This window comes from Anabrus simplex, chromosome 3 (assembly GCF_040414725.1).
Source record: "Anabrus simplex isolate iqAnaSimp1 chromosome 3, ASM4041472v1, whole genome shotgun sequence".
NCBI classification, from domain to species: Eukaryota; Metazoa; Arthropoda; class Insecta; order Orthoptera; family Tettigoniidae; genus Anabrus; species Anabrus simplex.
This window is the reverse complement of record NC_090267.1, coordinates 511931013-511950079: the sequence shown is the minus strand read 5'-3', so window position 1 is coordinate 511950079 and position 19067 is coordinate 511931013. Positions and strand designations below refer to the sequence as shown.

Genomic DNA, 19067 nt, shown 5'->3' with positions numbered 1-19067 from the left:
TATTTTGACATACGATTGATTCAAACTCGCGACCCATCATCGACGGTCTGAACCTCGGATCTCTTAATGAATAATTTGTATTGAGGAGACAGGTTTCGGTAAAACTGGTCGAAAATTTCACACTCAGGAACCTTCACACTTAATCGGTTATACAGGGTCAAAATACCAGTTGCATAGTCGTCAACACCTTCCCCAACACCTTGGGTTCTTCTAAAGATCTCTTGTTTCAGACGATAATCCATGTCGGACAACCCGAAACGTTTTTTAATGCGATCAACGAAATCCTCCCACGATCGGACATTCGCTTTAACCAACCTAAACCACCTTAACGCCGGCCCTTCGAGCATCCCCGGAATTACAGGAACAAAAAGGTTAAGGGGTATTGAGCTGCATTCAGCGATGTCCTCGACTCTTTCAAGAAATTCAACCACATTAGAATTTTTCCCTTCCCCGGAGAAATTGAGCTTCCATTTCCTAACTATATCGAAAACAGGGTTAATATGAGGACTACGTTCACTACTGGGTCCATAACAGGGGGAAACCAAACCGACACGATTCTCATCGAGGCCACAATTTCTATCAACAACAGCATTGTTATTTCCTAAGCACACATTACTCTCACTACCTGACAGGGCAGAAGCACTATCCCGATTAATATGTTCACGCCTTTCTCTTTCGACATCGGTGACCTCTCCAGCAAATACATCACTCTCACCACTCATGTCAACAACTTTATCACTTTCCATGTCTCAACCGAGGTTTTATCCGCAATGAAAAACCCACACATACACAATGGTCATCGAAAGAGTTAATTAATAAACGACACACAAGATCAGAATTAATATAACAAGTTTCAAAAGGTTAAATCGAAAAGAAATAATGGTTTTCCTTAACGTATCCGAAACAGAATACCATTCCCAGTTCTATCTCACCCGTGCTTTTTCCAGATGAGATATCTTGATCGAGCACGTCTCTGCTACCATTTACTGAGCCACACCCTCCCTCAAGAGGAAACTGCACGTGAATCACGATCAAGAAGGGCGTATAAATCTGCCCTGAACTGGAAATCTTATTCACCTAATTAGTTTTAGCATAAACTAACACTACTAAGAGTCGAAACCCGAATAAGTGATAAATGAATGTTTATTGAAAAGCAACGTTAATTAAAGAATTAATTGAAAAAGAAAACATAAGATATAATAGGGTGATACATACGTATATGGGTTAACACCAATGACAATTAATCGTGATATCCATATCTCATCAATATGTACATGCACAGTTGCAGAATTACGCAAGGGATCTTAGCATTTTTACTCACGAAGATTTCGCATATAACAATTGCGAGAAGAATAACTAATGAGGGTCAATACATGATTACAAATCGGGAGTACCTTATTCATTCCACCCCCTACTTCTTATCCGTTCTCTCTTTTTTTTTTTTTTTTTTAAACAATACTATGATCTCCTTTCATTAGGATCCCCCACACACCAAGGAGCGCACACACCCAAAAAAGGGTAGACCAGAAAAGAATAACCCCAGCGGGCAAAGAGAAAAAGATACACAGGATGGATCAATCAGATAAAGACGGGCCATCGTGCGGCCAAGGAACAAAAATAAATCAACATGGCGACGCCCAGGTCGAAAAAGATCAGGGCGCGCACCAAATAAAGAGAAAAATAGAACCCGAGATAAAAGGGGCAAATAACGAAAAGTTAAACATAAATAACTAGGCCGACACTGCTACATCAAAACACTCGACTCATTCATTAATTCATCCATGACAGCCATACGAACAAATCGCCTCGAGGGCGGATAACAGTGACAACTGGTGCGAATGGATCAATCCAGCCAACTCGTAGAGTGCAATATTACCTAACATCAATGAGGCCAAACGTCAATAATAGTTGAACGACAACAGCACATGTCGTGGCTTCAAGGCCACGCGTAGATCTGTCACAAACATCGCTGTGTACGGCCATAATAATACGACGGTCGACACACAGATTATAATTTCAAACGAGAGCAAAGATGTCTCATTGAGAAATTCATAATAATGCACAGAGACTCAGATTATGAATGCACCACTGTTATATCAACAACACACTTTCACACACGCCTTCCACTCTCCGAGTATCAAGACGGGTTACGGTCGGCCAATAAAAAAGGGAGAAATACAAATACTAAATGGTAGATCACCCACAATATCAAGCATCAGAACACGTTAATCGTGCAGCGATCTAGCACGGTTTTAAACTTACGATACATCCATTTGAAAAGCGTTAACATAGCTCCTGTGTGTGAGGGTCCCATATTATTATAAGCTACCATCTTCCGAACAGAATATAAACCAAAGAGAAGATAGTTAAAGACTTAGTCGAGGAAAGATCATTAATGTTCTCGACAGAGGGGCTGTCCTCTATCGATTAAAACCGGAAGCACATATAATAACAGGTCGAAACCAATTCAGTGAAACATAGGTAATAAATTATGGAAACCATGCTGAAGCAGCATGTTTCAGTGCGTAGATGGTTTTACAAGATTTTCCTGGTTATTTCCGACTAAGCTGGCTACCGCTCAGTCCACCATTACTTGCCTAAATTCTATTTTTGCTTCTTTTGGTCCGTGCCAATATGTTGTGTTTGATAATGCTAAGGCGTTCACATCAAACCTTTTTCGTAAATTCTGTTTTGACTTGTCTATCTCTCATGTAACTACTTCTGCTTATTACCCTCAACCATCGCTGGCTGAACGGGTTAACCGTAATCTCAGGTCCGCGCTTATTGCCTATCATCATGAAGATCATTCCAGGTGGGACACGTCCTTGCATTGGTTAGCTTTTGCTTTGAATTCGGCGGTTCATGAATCACATAAGTTTACTCCAGCCTCTTTGATGTTCAAGTTTGTTCCCAACACGCCGCTCTCTAACCTCTGGTCTCTGAGTGACATTCTACCCGAGACAATAGATCCGGACAACATCAAAGATCTTTGGAAGAAGGCTAAAGCCAATCTTAAAGTCTCTCATGAAAAGGTTAGGGAAAGGTATGATCGTGGACGGAGACCCACCCCTTTGAAGGTAGGTGACCAAGTTATGGTCAAGAATTTTGTTCCCGCGGGCAAGCTTGTCCCCAGATTCCATGGGCCTTGTATCATTCTCGATTTCCTTACGCCGGTCACATTATTATTAAGTAATCCAGCCACCGAGAGGATATTTAGGGTTCACCTGTCCCAGGTGAAACCGGTGTAATTTCTGCGTTAACGTGCTTCATATTATCTTGAAAGGAATATGAAGGTTATATTTTTTTTGAGTTTTCACTTTTAAGGCATTCTGCCCCTTCTATAATATTTTCTATATTTAAGCATTTTTGTAAACCTCCCCCGATTCGTTAAACTGCCATTCTGTCCTTACCACGGCCATTACCACGCTCCCGTCTCCTGCTATACACACTGTGGCTTGCTTATATTAAATGCCATGGATATCTGCACGCCGCTGGCCCCTCAACCTCTCCACAAAGTCTGTGCCCTCAAAAAGATGATGGTCCAACAATATTCTGCCGCCTAGCTTTAATGTTTCAGTGCCCCCGCAGCCGCGCGGCGCTGTGCCGAGACTGGGTTTGAGGATGGGCCCCCTCGACCCCAGCGAGGACGACATGTGCACGGCGAGCCGGAGCTCTCCTCCCGGCCAAGGCTGATGTGCGGCGCACGACCTGCTACTTGCCCGCAGCCTGTATATCTTCACCGCGGGCGCGGCGTGTTTCAACACCACTGCTCCCCTCATGGTGCGGGCGAGCGGTATCTCAGGGTACTTGAGGGGTCCGAGCGGCCTCTCCTGGACGCAAGCGGCAACGGCCGATCTGGCCATTCAACTTAGTCTACATCAACTACATGGACATTCCAGTTCGACATTACTACCTTCTCTTGGATTTTTCTGCAATACCTGGTGGACTTAGAAATTTTTTTTTCTCAACTTTAAAAACTAAAGTTTATCTTCTGAATTCAACTTCTACAAGCATAAAGACTTTACTTCACCTGCAACAACAAAAATTTTGAAACTGAATCAAACCATATTAAGAAAATCTTAAAAATACTTCTGCAATTAATCTCCACATCTACATCAAAACTTGGACCTAGTTTTCAAACAAATTTCATGTGTCACCCCTGGAGGAACATTTGGGGGGGGGAGGTCTGTACCGGGCGGTACACCTCCACGCCGCTAATTCAAAAGGTGCGCCAGTTGAAACTCCTCTGCTGGAGGAAGTCTGAACTTTATTGATGGTATTAATTTTCTACTTTCTCAGAAGATGTCACTACCTGTAAATTTTGGAGTTTTAGAACTGTGTCATTTTTGATGTGTTTTTGTTTTGCTTGAAGTAAGAAGTGTGAACTTTCTCTTCTAGAGGACGCTACTGAAGAACTACAATAGTGCACCCTAGTGCGAAGAAAAAGAACTGTTCTTTGGAGAAAATTTTATTTCAAAAGTTTGTTCTTTGTTAAATTTCTTTCAGTCATTGGTTAAGCTGGCAATATTACCCCTTTCTTTCCCCTTGTTTTAAATCTAGCCAATCCCGAATTTCTGAAATTAATTTTCCACCAATAATGTCTTTCTTCTTCATCTTGTGTAGGGGTTTCTCTTTATTCTCCAATAAAGTGATTGTGGGCGGATGTTCTCATTCCCCTAACGCCTAGAACCTTCCGCGAGAGTATATAAACTGCTGATTTTAGGGTCTCTGCGCCACTTCTGTTCCATCTTTCAGTGGGTAAAGTACATAGCAGGGGGCGGGAAGCGCCTCTTTCTTCGGCAGCGGTCAACAACAAGGTAATGGCCAATTAATAACTTCTTTCTTTGCTAGCTCAGCAGTTTAACTCTCGGGGCGGGTCCGAAGCTTTTTCCATTATGTAACCTTCCTTAAAATGTAAAGAAACCTTATCTATTTCATCTTTTAAACTGCATATCGGGATAGAGAGTGCTTAACCCTCTCGAGCTCCCAATCATATTGTTTTGAGGTGAACTTATTTTTCTCAACCTATTCTTCGTTAATATAATGTAAATTGTTCTTTTCTGAAGTCACCTCTGTAGTATGGGATTAGCCCTTGCATTAACGGCCTAGTGCCAAGTAGGTTTTAAATAAAGTGTATTAGGAGTGCGGAGAGCCTCCTTTCAAGTTGGTATTTTAGAGGGCATATAATTAACCTTTTCTCACTTAATAGGCCTCAGTAGATTGGGTATTTTACCCCTGTGTTTATGTCTGTTGAGGACAGCTTGAAGGTGGAGTTTGGTGTGGCCTGGGAGAGGCTTAAATTTGAGAGCGAGTGGCTCTTTTCCGGAAACTGAGTCTTGTATGCCTCGAGGAGGCTTTACGGTGTAATTTCGAGCAAGTGCTCCAGGGTTTGATTGGGGTCTTCTGCCCCGTTGTTGAAATTTGTATATCGTAAAGTTGGGCTAGTTGCTCAAGAATTGTGTTTTCAGGGCTCGAAGCCCAAATCCTGTAAATACTGTAATTGTACTTTGTTGTCTTGCTACTCCGTACCTGCCATTCTTGTTATTTCTGAATTTTGGAAAGAAAATATAACCTTGTTAAATTTTACATTTAACTTTAATTCCGTAGTTGGAGACCTATTCACACCCGCACCTTCTTTCACCTCTACCTACCACGGAAATCTCCGTAACAGATACAATCACTAATAATATAAATATTTGAAAATTAAATTTTAGGCCTTCCCCTAAACTACCATTTCATTCAGCATGAATAAAATAATGTATAGCCTAGATTATAGTGGCTCATTCTTCAACTTTGAATACCAGTTTTCAATGAGATCGGACCACTAATGACATAAATATTTAAGAATTAAATTTTAGGCCTTCCCCTAAACTACTATTTCACTCAGCGTAAATGTAATTTTTCATAGCCTGGATTGTGGAGACTTATTTCCCGACTTCACATACCAATTTTTATTAAGATAGGACTACTAATAACGTAAATATTTGAAAATTAAATTTTAGGCCTTCCCCTAAACTACCATTTCTATGAGCGTGAATAAAATTATTTATGGCTTAGATTGTAGCGGCTTATTTCCCGACTTTGCATACCGATTTTCATTAAATTAAATACATACAGACAGACTGAAATTACGGGAAAGTAAAAAGGGCATTTCCTTGTTAGTGTGGATATCACCAATACAGAAATACCATTGTTTTCAAATTCTGAGCAGTGTACAGACAAAACTCTTATTTTATATATATAGATTTTCTTGTTCTAGCTTTTGTGGTTTACTCTTTTACTGCCTCTCTCTTTCCTCCATCTGTCCTATCTTGTCACTCCATGTTGTACTTAATCAATGCGGTAAATCGCTGCTCTCTATCGGGTTTCCTATATGTTTATATGTTTTGCTCCTGCTGGCTGTCTTATCTGAGCACTTATGATCCATTTCATGGCATTTCTAATCTTACTTTCCTGTACTCTCGTTTTTTGTCTCTCGGTGTGTTGCTCTATGTACTTTTATCCCCTGTGCCTTTATTTTCTTTCATCATTTTACATTTTCTACCTGTTTTATTTCTCCGATTGTCAGCACACTTCTTCTTGCTGCGCAGACTGAACATATGTTTTCCCGCCAACTTTTATATCTCCAGCACCAGCCATTCCATTTTTTATTTCATTGTTACGGTTTTCATAGCCTCACTAGCTTGTGTCACTGTTTCCACACCTACAGTTCTGTATTTCATCTCGCACTACTCGTTCCTGCCCATTTTACGTGTGCTACTTCTGCAGGTACTCGCAGTTGCGTCTTCCATTTGTAACCGCTTACCATAACCTCTTCGTATTCTCTGCACGTATTTTCTGAGTCTCCTACCCACCTCCATCCTCTCGTATCTTCTCATGGTGTATTTCTCCTTAGCTCTTCCCATTGGCCAACACCACTTTCCTCTTTTGTCTCTCTTTCCAGATTTTCCTTCTCTCTTCCCATTGGCCAACACCACTTTCCTCTTTTGTCTCTCTTTCCAGATTTTCCTTCTCTTCTATTCTCTTTACTTCACGGACACACTTTCTCTTCCACTGGTTATGCCATTTTCACATATAGAATGTCATTCCTGTCTGCTTTACACTTCAGATCCTCCCATTCTTTCCTGCACACTCAGGATTTTATCCACTTCCAGTACAACTCTCAAATTCTATCTGTGACCGCTAGTTCAGGCGCGTACATAAATAAAAATAATAATAGAATACCAGTAGTAAATAATATAATACTTAATAATGTGACTAAGGAAATAGTTGTAAATAACGCAGTGGCGGAGTATTGACATCAAAACATAGAAGTGTGACGAGTATCTTTTAAATACGCAAAATTAAAGCAAATATAGAAAACACTTACAGGCCTAAAATGACAACTAAGAAGGGAAGCCCTTATCGAGGTACATGGAAACGTATGACGTTATGGGGGAGAAAAGACTTACATGAAACACCCTCTAGCTCAATTCTATTAAAAATAACAAATAACCAAAATTACAAGAGACTAAATTACATAACAGAGCAGCAGATACTTTACACATTTGACTAACGGAAAGATAACGAAACCAAAACACAAATGAAAGGATAGTTGATTAAAAGACAGGAGAAAGACTTTAAATTACGAAAGCGAGAGTCTAGGGCAAACTCAAGACACGTAGAATATTAAAACTTTGAAACTCACATTAACCAAGAAAATACCAAAACGCAAAGGAATTAAATTAAATTAAACAAAATCAGAAAACATTGAAAATAACATGAAAATAGCACTGAAATAACACTTACCTCGGAAAGGAAGGAGTTCCCGAGGGTAGCTCTCGAGCGCGAACGCTCGCTAGGGCGGTCGGATGCAAAATGACGCCGAGCATACGCATCATTTTTCCAAAGCCGGCAAGAAGACCGGATATGGCCCGATTACAATCAACCAATAAGAAACAATTTCCACTAAATTCTCGTTTACCAATACGTTCGCATGACCATATATGGTCATTTCCTGTCTACAAACGCTAGATAAATTACATCACTTATTTCAACATCCCTAACCGCGCGTGCGGTATAGGCTGTTCCAAATTAAAGCACCTTTACATTTTTTTAAATGTTACCAAATTGCATCATGATATACAAATCACTTTATCACTCTTGCAATGTTAACAATCCAATCTTGAGGTTTTCTTAAATTACATTTTACTAGTTACATAATTTTTAAATCAAAATACTTCTTCCATCTCGCAATGTTTTGAAAAATTATTACACACATATTTCAGCTACATAAACAAATATTCCAGCAAAGTCCAGAGTTCTTTTTTCTTCATTTCTCAAAATATTACAAACAAAATAAAATCCTTCAGATATGTTAAATTTTAAAAAAAATTTACATTTCCAAACTCTAACTTCTTGCAACACACAACATCCAGTTCCAGTTCACTATCCCACCACAGCTTACACTATCATGTTAGTTAACGTCAACCTAATCAGTACTTTTATTCTGCCTACAACAGATTTCCTACCTTGCTTTCAAACTCTTCGAAATTACGATCTCCCACTCTCTTTTTGAATTCATGTCTACTTCTTGGCCTCTGTCCTCGAGGACTAAATTTTGAATTTCTTCTTTCTGCTTCCCCACCTACCATTTGGAAACCCACTCTCACTTTTTGCTACCGGATTTCCATAAACCTCACAAAATATGTATGTTTTAATCTATGTACTACCGAGCTCGATAGCTGCAGTTGCTTAAGTGTGGCTAGTATCCAGTAATCGGGAGATAGTGGGTTCAAGCCACACTGTCGGCAGCCCTGAAGATGGTTTTCCGTGGTTTCCCATTTTCACACCAGGCAAATGCCGGGGCTGTACCTTAATTAAGGCCACGGCCGCTTCCTTCCAGTTACTAGGCCTTTCCTATCCCATCGTTGCCATAAGACATATCTGTGTCGGTGCGACGTTAAGCAAAAAAAAAAAAAAAAAAAAAAAAAAAAATCTATGAACTACGTTTGTTTTACCAATATAACTTATTGTTTGATAACTCTAATTGCCTTATAATCAATACCTACATATAATTGTTATTTTATTCTTCATGTGAAGTACTTTCAATATGATGTTTTCCTTTTGCAGGCCATGAAGCAGTGGTGGGATGTGAAGGCCAAACATTTTGATTGTGTGCTTTTCTTCAAAGTGGGCAAATTTTATGAACTCTACCACATGGATGCTGTTATTGGAGTGAATGAATTGGGTCTCCTTTTCATGAAGGTATGTAAGTTATGATATTTGTTGTTATTTTATATGTATAGCAAAGTGCATTTGGTCTACGCGAAGCGTACTAGGTAAAATGTAATCATCCAGTAACCAATTAAGTTTCTCATTAGTTCAGTTGGATGGAATCTGCATTGAATTCACGAGCGGCCGGATAAAGTGCGAGTTGGTTTAAATGTCCGAAGGTGCTGGTTTTTAATTAATTTTGCCTTATTTTGCGAGCACGTTGTATCATAAATGTTTTTAGCGACTGGATCTTTATGTGGCCCTGGTAAGGGCCATGTGATGATCAGATCTGGATGTGAACAGTCAGACTGATGGAAGGGATTTGAAGAATACGTGTTTGCTTAAAATGGTGACCTCCTGGATTAATTCACATTATTGGTCGTGCTGTTGACCTGAGACTCTGACTTGCTGGAGCAAGTTAGGTGTAACGGATCTGCAGGCCTCCTTGTTATAAATGGCCACACAAAGAAGTCCAGTGGTGTTAAATCTGGTGATCTGGCAGGCTAAGGGACATCTCCTCCCCTTCCTATCCACTGACTGGGGTGTGTAGCATCAGGTGGTTGCGGATGACTGCTGAATCGTGCGGTAGATCTCTGTAATTCTGAAACCACATTGTAGGACACTGTCCTAGAGGTAAATCCTCTTAATTCTGATAATTGATGGCCCTCTAAGAAATGTGGGGCCTTTAGGTGCTTACCAAACCTTTACTTTCTATCATACCTGAAATGCTGTGTCTCTCTTATCCAGAGATGATTGTCAGTGCTCCAGTAAGGCATATTGTAGCAAATATTATCAAACTTGTGATTCATCCAAAAACAAGATTTTCGGAACGTACGTCCCATCATTTTCCACTTGCCTCAGTGCCCATTCACAAAAGTTGATCCAAGCTTAAGTCAGGGATTTTAACTTTCATTAGTTATTTTGTGCATTAGAATTGATCTTCGGTACACTAGCAGGTCACCTAAACGGCTTCAACTGGAAAGACCTGAACCAGACCTCTCCGGAGGCCACACGCCACTAAAGCAAGGCCAAAGCTCAGCAGAAACAAAATAATGTCCATAATACAGAACTTGCTTTTTTTATGTTAAAAATTAAATAACTGGAGGTTCAACCTATTCAATACTCAAAAGAAAGAAACGTAGCAATCACATTTCTATTTAAATGGGACCGGTTTCGACCTTAGTCTAGGTCATCATCAGCCATAAAAAACATGTAAAATGTTTAAGAATGTTGGAGGTCAGTTTTTCACTGTTAGGCACAAAGACACGACATCATATTCTGATCTGCACAAAGTCACAACATTAACAATCAACTTGCGAAGATCAAAAAGGCTTGAATTCGCAGACGAACAGATCTGTAGATGAAAGCCGCCAGCTCCCGGTGACTACGTGGCACACTCAAGGTCACGCACTGCGGCCAAACACCAAAGCAGAGTGGAGAACGTTTCGAAGGTCCAGAACCTGTCACGGCTGCGGGAAGCCAAGTACGTATATAAAAATGTACGATGCCAATTAGTATAACCGAATGAGCACTCTGAGTACTCTGAGTACGGGTGCTCATTCGGTTATACTAATTGGCATCGTACATTTTTATATACGTACTTGGCTTCCCGCAGCCGTGACAGGTTCTGGACCTTCGAAACGTTCTCCACTCTGCTTTGGTGTTTGGCCGCAGTGCGTGACCTTGAGTGTGCCACGTAGTCACCGGGAGCTGGCGGCTTTCATCTACAGATCTGTTCGTCTGCGAATTCAAGCCTTTTTGATCTTCGCAAGTTGATTGTTAATGTTGTGACTTTGTGCAGATCAGAATATGATGTCGTGTCTTTGTGCCTAACAGTGAAAAACTGACCTCCAACATTCTTAAACATTTTACATGTTTTTTATGGCTGATGATGACCTAGACTAAGGTCGAAACCGGTCCCATTTAAATAGAAATGTGATTGCTACGTTTCTTTCTTTTGAGTATTGAATAGGTTGAACCTCCAGTTATTTAATTTTTAACATCAATAATTTCAATACGGAACAATGAAATTTTTATCTTTAATTGCTTTTTTTATTTCGTAGAAATACCAGAATCCAGCTTTGAAATGTAGATGCTAGTAAAATACCGTATTTCACGGCATAATCGTCGCATCCTTTATTTTCAATACAAAAATCGGACTTTAAACCTTTAATTACATAATCGTCGCACGTCCAAATTTTGTTCACTAATCTGGTTAAAAGGTAAATGGAACTGCAACGTAAGTTGCACATGAATGCGCAATTTAAATACGTGTATGGTTTATGGGCAATTTGGCAACACAGTCACGTTTGCGACATGTTGCACAACGTATAAATAAATAATACCGGTATATGTACGACGCATGGCTTACCGGTAGACTACCGGCAGTTTGACAACGTGGTCGCGAGACAGTGTACTATTTATTCACCACCTACATATTATGAGTTCCCATTTGAAATACGTAAGGCTGTAAGTTATCGCTTATCGGCAACGTCGCCAGGAAATACCGTCTAGGTAGGTTGAATGGACCTCGAACCAGCCCTCAGATACAGGTAAAATTCCCTGACCCGGCCGTGAATTGAACCCGAGGCCTCCGTGTAAGAGGCAAGCACGCTACCCCTACACCATGGGGCCGGCTCCTGTGTTATTGCGCACGACGTGAAATCCAAGACGATAACGCAGATTTCCACGGAATTATTCAGCCGAATTATTTACGATGTCTCAGTTGTCATCGCTAGACTCTTATCTTACTACTATGTCATAAGTGTCCGGGCATGGGATGAAAACTTTTATCCAAGCAGTCAAGATAATTATTATCCAATGCTATTAAAGTTTTATTTTATAAACTCGTCAGTAATGTAATGTAAAATCATCAGTATAACTGGGAAGAAATATTAACCTAATTGCCGTATGTTTAAAAGAAATTGAAAAAAATGAATGTTTGTTACTGACATCTCGGAATACAGTAGATTTACACCGCGCTAGCTAGAGCTCCGGTTTGCGAGCTTTGCGCAAGCGCAGTAGTGTGTCGCAACCAACGAGGTAAACTGATAAATTGTTGCATGCTTCCTTTGCTGCCTAACAGTATTGGCTGCTCTGGAATGGACAGATCACAGATGCATTTATTTGTTTCAGATTTACGTGATTACTGTAGACATGTGTGCGTGAGAATTTAAGTTTTTAATTTGTGTTTTGGGTGTTTGCAGAAATAATTTGTTTTAATAGTGAACAATTACGGAAAGTCATTTATATCGCAAAACATTAACGTGTGAAGCATTTATAAGCGATTATGGGTAAATATAGAAACTATTCTGCGGGCTTCAAGCTAAGCGTAATTGCCTTCGCTGAACAGCACGGGAACAGAGCTGCAGAAAGAAAATTTTCTGTGAATGAAAAGTTGGTGCGTGACTGGCGGAAAGTAAAAAAATAAGCTAAAAAGCTCAAACCCTTCTAGACGCGCGTTTAGAGGTCCTAAAACAGGGAAGTTTCCTATAATTGACGAAGAAGTGTTTAGGTACGTCAGTGAAATACATAACAATGGCTGCAGTGTATCATATGAAATGTTACAAATTAAGGGACAGGGGGTAGCGCGCAAACACAACATACCAGTAACTCAGTTTAAGGCGACTCGTGGGTGGATTAAGGGGTTCATGCGACGACACTGTCTGTCAGTGCGAAGGAGAACAACACTAAGCCAAAAGTTGCCTGCTGATTACACGGACAAGATTGTAAATTTTCACCGATTTGTCATACGTTTGCGCAAGGAAACTTCGTACTTGCTTTCTCAAATCGGTAATGCCGATCGGACTCCAATCTTTTTTGATATGCCTCGCAACAGCACTATTGCGCTAAAAGGATCACGGAGTGTATTAATGAAAACCAGCGGTAGTGAGAAGTTGCGATGCACGGCAGTGCTAGCCATTACAGCTGACGGGAGAAAGTTGCCGCCTTACATCATTTTCAAGAGGAAAACGATGCCTAAGAATATACAGTTTCCCCGTGGAATTCATGTACGAGTGCAACCAAAGGGTTGGATGGACGTAGAACTCATGCTGGACTGGGTTAAAACTGTGTGGAATAGAAGACCTGGTGCACTACTAAAACAACCAGCTCTGCTTGTTTTAGATAGTTTCCGAGGTCACCTCGTGAACGAAGTGAAGCAAATTCTCACTACAAATAAGACACGACAGAGAGTCATTTCTGGTGGCCTAACATCTGCTTTGCAGCCACTAGACGTATGTGTTAATAAACCCTTTAAAGACCACTTACGTCGATTTTACAACGAGTGTATGATGAGCGGCGATCAGCAATTGACGCCCGCCGGAAATATCAGGCGTCCACCCTTGGACTTGTTATGCTCGTGGGTGAAGAAGAGTTGGGATCTTATACCACCTGAACTAGTCTCCAAGAGCTTCAAAAGGACTGGGATTTCGAATGCACTAGACCAGGGATGGCGAACCTTTTCCAGCTAGTGTGCCATTTTAAGTCTGGTTTATTATTCTCAACTGTTAACTGTGGCACTTGTTATTTTCCTGTAAGGAATGGCTACAACCTATAACACCACCCCCTCCCCCCGCGACTTCTTTTCCAAATTCCCAATTATATTTCATTATATGTTATTTATTTTATTTATTTATTTACTGATTCATTCATTTATTAGATCTACATCTTGTAAATACATTTGATTGCATGTTCCGTGGTCGTATTTTGCAAATACTGCCAAAAATTACATTTTTAGGGTCTGTAAGTTTTGATAATAGCTATTATTATTTGTAAATAAATAATAAGCTCCCATTGTAACATACTTTGTCAGGAAATATTATTACCGGGCGAGTTGGCAGCTTGGTTAGAGGCGCGCAACTATGAGCTTGCATCCAGGAGATAGTGGGTTCGAGCCCCACTGTTGGCAGTTCTAAAGATGATTTTCCGTGGTTTTCCACTTTCACACCAGAAAATGCTGGGGCTCTATCTCAATTAAGGCGTTTTCCTTCCCACTCGTAAGCCTTAACTATCCTATCGTCGCCGTAAGACCTATCTGTGTCAGTGCAATGTAAAACAAATTGTAAAAAGATAAATATTATATAAAAATTAAAAATATGAATATCGTCAATGGACTTCACTTCCTCCATTAGCTACATTATCTTTCCATATTGTCGTACTTCGTACGTTCAACAATTTAACTAATTTCTACCTCATCACATTTCCGCACGGAAATCAGGAAAAAAAAAGCAGCTATCCTTACTTGTAAGACCACATCCTTGCTTTCATCAAAACATATTGCATACATCTGTGAGTTATCCAAATTAGCTTTGAATTGCTCCGAAACTTCTTCACTCATTCTTATTCTATCCTTGACAGCAGTTCAGCTGGCTGGCATTCCTTTCATTCTGATATTTATTTGTTGTTTGTTAGGGAAGTTTTCAGATAATGTGTCGGACATCAATTAGAACGTTTATTTCAAGAACTCACCGTCAGAAAGTGGTTTCCCATGCATGCTGTACTATGCAGTGAGACAGATGGAAACAGCCGCACTGATATTTCTTGGCCGGAAAGATGATACAAAATAACTAGTTTGTTTTGTGTAATGCTCGATATTTTGTGACATGAACTCTCTTCTCTCTTCATTTGGCATGGAACAAACATGTGTATGATTAGCCTCGAAATGGCGCTTTACTTTAAATGTGGAGGATACAATTGTTTTCGAACACAGGCAACACATCTTTCTATCTGTCCGAATTCCCTTGTCCACTGTTCTTGAAAAATCTAGTCACTACCTTTGTTAAGTTTCTGTTCCTTTCGGCACCGAAAACATGTTTGCGAGGTCCGTATACAAAACCACGAGAAAACGACACTGTTATCTCACTTGACTTTCGGGCCTATCAGTGTAGCAGTGTTGCAATATTGCACGTCCGGATGGAACTAGTATTTCGATTTTCGATGTTTATTTCTTACACGTGAAACACTATAAGGTATGTATTGTCTGTAACAAAAGACGTATATAAAAACATTATTATGTCGTGTGGCGTGCCACCAAAATCGTGTTCGCGTGTCACTGGGTGACACGCGTGGCATAGGTTCGCCATCCCTGCACTAGACGGTTCCGAAGATGACGCAGTGTGGCAGGGAGACAAAGAATCTGATACTGGTATTAACAGAGGCGAGGACGGCGCATCAGATAGCGAAATCTGCGATAGCGACACCGAAGATTTGGAATAAATTGCGTACCGGTAAGTCCGCATTTCACAACAAAGCGATAATTTTTTGCAAGTGTAATATTTTAACTGTAATACTCAAATTAATGACAAATTAACTTAATACGTTCATTTTTATTTTCAGGTTGGAAAAACGTTCGCCGAATTGTTGCGAAAAATTATGAATTTTGTTTTAGACTATTTTAATTATTTTGATGTATAAACACGAGTATTACGTGCATCTTAAATTTGTATCAAATACAATTTAGTTATAAATACATTTTTTGAGTAATACAAATACTGGTATTAAATATTCATCGTATAATGGTCGCACCCTACAATTTTTTTCGAAAATTTTGGTATAAAAAGTGCGACGATTATGCCGTGAAATACGGTATGTATTTACATAGAATTATTATTTATTTGAAGTATGGCAAAAAGCCAAGTATTGCTAAAACCCATCTCCATTTGGAAACCTTTTCTGCAGCTCATGAAGAATTCTTCTTTCCAGTATTTCATTGTACTGCTCTTTTTTTTTTTTTTTTTTTTATGCTGTCAGATACCAGGCAGTTCCTTTTAGAAGAAATTTCATAGAAAATAATGGAAATTACATCTATATAAATGTCGTAATGACCGTGTGTTTGCACATTGATTATTTTGGCAAATTTTTCATTCAATTATCCGTTTCAGGTGTATTAATCACCATCTGCATATTTTTTAGCTTTGGTGTCTGTTTGTCTGAGTCTTATAACTTGAAAACTACTAAATATACTTCTGCCAAACTTCTTATTTAGAATCCACCTCTCCTTGGGTAGGTTTTAGAGCTAATATTGATTCTAAATCCCTGAATTGATTGGGGGGGTTTATACGAAACAGAAATCTTGATTTTGCACTCCCACAAAATATACACAACCGAAGTTGATGGAAATCAATTTCTAAACGTTTTTCTCATGTGCATCATTTCAGTATGAGGATTAACAAGGCAGATATCATTAATGGAATGTTTTTCAGGACTTTTTTAAGCTTTCTTGTCGATTTGTCTGTCTTTCCGTTGGGGGTTTATAGGAAATCGAAACAGTGATTTTTACACTCCCACAAAATATACCTACATGTCCAACCTTAACAGAAATTAATTTCTAAAACGACTTTTCTTACGTGCACCTTTTCAATAGGAGGATAACATGGCAGTTATCATTAATGGACTGTTTTACAGGCTGTCATGTCATTTTATTTCAGGTTGGGTTAAATGGTTAACTAAAGAACCATTTTACTCTTTTCTACAGAACAGGTAATAAGGGAGGTTATTGTCATGAGTCTTCAGCCACAACGCCACTCCCGGTTCCAGATGAACAGCAATATGTAACCGAGAAGTAGAGAGAATTACGCACAACTTAGGACCAGGAACATTATCTACCCCATTCTCTCTCCACTTTGTTCAGCAGTATCGTACTTCACGTTACTGCCACGTGCCTTTGTAGAAGAATATAAGTTTAACAAGCCGTATTAAACTTTTGAATACAGGCATGTAACTTCACATAAATTTATTAAGGAATCGTGAAATCGATTACCAATTTCCATGTGAAGAACGTATATATATTGTAGTTAGAAATATACGTCGGTTGGGGCAAAAGTCATGACACTATTTTTTTCTTGAAGATACCTGTCCAGTTGGAAAATGTGACATATGCAGACGAAAGGACAAGGTGTTACTACATGTGTGGACAATGAATAGCACTGAAATATCGTAACACACTAATTTATTACAGTATTATACAGCGCAATATGGCCTTCCCGGTACAAAAGAATGACAACACAGTACACATAAAGTTGACATGACAAACGTGGGCCAAAAGACCCTCAAAATAGTCCCCTGCTCCTGACACCACACACTGCCAACGATGTGGGAGGCATTGAATACCATCTGCCTCAGCATTTGCCTCACCATGTGTGAATCGGGTCACCCGTTGGCGCACAGCATTAGCAATGTCCTCTTGTGTTTCAAACTGGCTACCATGTAGTGGTTCCTTAATCTTTCGAATGAGATCAGAGTCACAGGGCGAAATGTCAGGAATGTACAGTAGGTCCTCCAATTCTTCCATCCCCAGCGTCACAGTAGCTGCCCTACACACTCTGCTTTATGTGGTTTTGCATTGTTGTGCAGCATTATTGTACTGTCCATAAGATCCGGACGTTTCTCCCGAACGCCACGTCGTACCTGTCACACCGGGAAGTCCCTGTAGTACTGTGCGGTCACTGTTCTGCCGTGTGGAACAAAGTGGCAAACAATGACACCCCTGACGTCATAAGCGACGATCACCATCAATTTCACTGGGGAAGGATTCTGACGACCTTCTGCCTCCTTGGTGGTCCAGTATGTTGCCACTCCGCGGGCTGACGTTTCAGTTTTGGTTCTTATGCCCTGGGCCAAAATTCATCGATGGCGATTATTCGTGACAAGAGGGTGGTCGGACCATATTGCATAGCGCACCCACCTTTGAACTTCCGTCAGTGCATGCGGTTCCCACCACGATGCGATTTTGTGCAGTTGCAGCTCATTACGCACTATCCTGTGGACGGTGCGTTTCTTGAAGCCACTTGCCCTCTCTAACTCCAGTAGTGTCCATCGTCTGTCATCATCCAGGAGCCGCTCGATGACAGCACGTGCCACGTCGGTCTGCACACTGGCAGGTCGTCCCGAACGTTGCTCATCACTGGTTGACACACATCCTTGCTGAAACTTTCCTTCCCACCATGCTACTGTACAGTATGGTAGGGTATTATTCCCAAGGGCTTCCACTAATTCACTGTGACATTCCATCACATTTCTCCCTCGGAGAACGGCTATTTTGATGTAAGCATGCTACTCAACACGGGTTACGTCCATCTCACACGACGCTCACCAACTGACTGATTTCACAGTCCTCGCTGCACTACTATCAGCTGTCACAGAGCCATCTGTTGTTCTGCATACACACTATGTCTGCAGAACTTCCTCACGACACACATACGTTTGTGATCCGTTCACATATCTACAAGAAAAAAAATAGTTGCCATGACTTTTGCCCCAATCCTCATATTTACTTCTTGACCAACACAACTACCTTGTGTGACATCACAAACCATTACACTGATCACTTTTCATTATACCGTCAGATGTCGCTAAGAGTCTTGGATTTCCAAGTGTGAAATACCCCCATAACACAAACAGAAACTTTAGTAGCTTTCTTTCTTTTATGTCTTCGAAGTATTCTACAAAAATGCTACAATTACACTTCCTGGGACCGAACAAGTTGGCCGTGCGGTTAGGGGTGCACAGCTGTGAGCTTGCATTCGGGAGAAAGTGTGTTCGAACCCCACTGTCAGCAGCCCTGAAGATGATTTTCTGTGGTTTCCTCTTTTCACATCAGGCAAATGCTGAGGCTGTACCGTAATTAAGTCTATGACTGCTTCCTTCCCACTGGTAGTCCTCTCCTATATCATCTTTGTGTTGGTGCGTTGTAAAGAAAATTGCTAATATAAAATAAATCAAAAATCCTTCCTGGAATTGTATGCATTGAAGACAATTATTTTCGATTCTAGCAAGGTAAGAAAACAATTCCTCAAAAATATAATCACTTTTAA

General features: G+C 40.2%; 1 protein-coding gene across 1 annotated transcript in view; it reads left to right on the top strand.

Annotated features, from left to right (window-relative positions):
• The window catches only part of Msh6 (DNA mismatch repair protein Msh6), a 196423-nt gene that overhangs the window by 48978 nt on the left and 128378 nt on the right, over nt 1-19067 (top strand). The window contains exon 7 of the mRNA XM_067143707.2: nt 9112-9246. Coding sequence (XP_066999808.2) covers nt 9112-9246 — 135 coding nt within the window. The remainder of the gene's footprint in view (nt 1-9111; nt 9247-19067) is intronic.